Genomic DNA, 1,611 nt, shown 5'->3' on the forward strand with positions numbered 1-1,611 from the left:
TCTTCAAGCTACTAAAAAAGGATGCTGCCACAAAGTGGACTTAAGAGTGTCAGAAAGCCTGCAATCGAATTAAGGAATATTTGTCAAATTCACTAGTGTTGGTTCCACCCCGAGTCCGGGAAGCCATTGTTGATGTACCTGTCAACCTTGGATAACGCCTTTGGATGCGTGTTGGGAGAACACGACAAAACTGGAGTAAAGGAGCAGGCCATCTACTACTTAAGTAAGAAGTTCATACAATGCGAGGACAAAAACACTTTGGTAGAGCGCACTTGTTGGGCTTTTACTTGGATCGCCCAGAATATGAGGCATTACATGTTAGCATATGCCACACATTTGATATCTTGGCTCGACCCGCTCAAGTATATATTTCAGAAGTCGATGCCTACCAAAAAGCTAGCTAAACGGCAGATTCTTCGCAGCGAATTTGACATTGTGTACATAACCCAAAAGGCTATCAAAGGACAAGCTCTAGCCGAACACCTTGTAGCAAATCCAATGGACAAGGATTATGAATCTCTTACTACATACTTTTCCGATGAGGAGGTATTGTTCGCCAGAGAAGATATCACAAAATCATACCCTGGATGGAGAGTGTTTTTCAACGGAGCGGCAAATTTCAAAGGAGTAGGAATTGGGACAGTCCTAATTTCGTAGTCAGGACAACACTATCCAACATCAGCAAAGATAAGATTCCCTTGCACCAATAATATGGCCGAGTACGAAGCATGCATCCTTGGGATCAGGATAGTAGTCGACATGAACATCAAAGATCTTTTTGTGATAGGGGATTCCGATCTATTGATACATCAAATCCAAGGGGAGTGGTCTACCAAGAACGTCAAAATCCTTCCATACATGCATTATGTAAAAGAGTTATGCAAGAAGTTCACAAAGATTGAGTTCAAGCATGTTCCTAGGATCCAGAACGAGTTTGATGATGCTCTTGCAACCCTATCATCCATGATTCAGCATCCAGATAAGAATTATTTTGATCTATCAAGGTAGATATCAGGGATCAACATGCGTATTGTTTTCATGTAGACAGAAAACCAGATGGTAAACCATGGTATCACGATATCAGAAGATTCCTCGAAACAAGAGAATGCCCGGAGAATGCTACTAATAATCAAAAGCATGCTTTTCTTTTCTTAGCCTCGCAGTCAAGAGTATCTCTTGGGCATGCTTTTCTTTTCTTTTATTGTTATCTTAAACGGTTTAACATTTTGCTAGTACAACCTATAGGCATGATTACGTTTTCTTCAAGTCAATCGCTCCCATCAAGCAGAGATACTTTACATTTTCAGTGCAAAGCTCTCCCAACAAGCGGATATGGATTCTACAAGTCAATAGCTCCCATCAAGCGGAGATACTTTACTTTTTTAGTGCAATGCATTTAGAAAATCGTAGACCAACACATGAAGGTTTGCTCTCATAAGCAATAGTTTAGCCATTAATAGGAGGTATTCAATGCTAAACTATCTTGGATATAAACCAGCATCATCAAGATGAACTATCTTTATTTCATAATCTGGAAACTATGCTCTTAATTGAGAAAAGCAATTTCAAATGTCAAATTGCAGGTTGACAATAAACACACATGTAACCATC

At 39.7% G+C, this 1,611-nt stretch overlaps 1 protein-coding gene across 1 annotated transcript; it reads left to right on the forward strand.

Annotated features, from left to right (window-relative positions):
• Positions 1 to 381: 381 nt before the first annotated feature.
• Positions 382 to 1,008, forward strand: LOC142163955 (uncharacterized). Its single transcript, XM_075221111.1, has 2 exons — positions 382 to 546; positions 658 to 1,008. Exons 1-2 carry the CDS (start codon positions 382 to 384, stop codon positions 1,006 to 1,008), a joined length of 516 nt encoding a protein of 171 aa, XP_075077212.1.
• Positions 1,009 to 1,611: the final 603 nt, after the last annotated feature.

The sequence above is a fragment of the Nicotiana tabacum genome, chromosome 9, assembly GCF_000715075.1.
Source record: "Nicotiana tabacum cultivar K326 chromosome 9, ASM71507v2, whole genome shotgun sequence".
NCBI classification, from domain to species: domain Eukaryota; kingdom Viridiplantae; phylum Streptophyta; class Magnoliopsida; order Solanales; family Solanaceae; genus Nicotiana; species Nicotiana tabacum.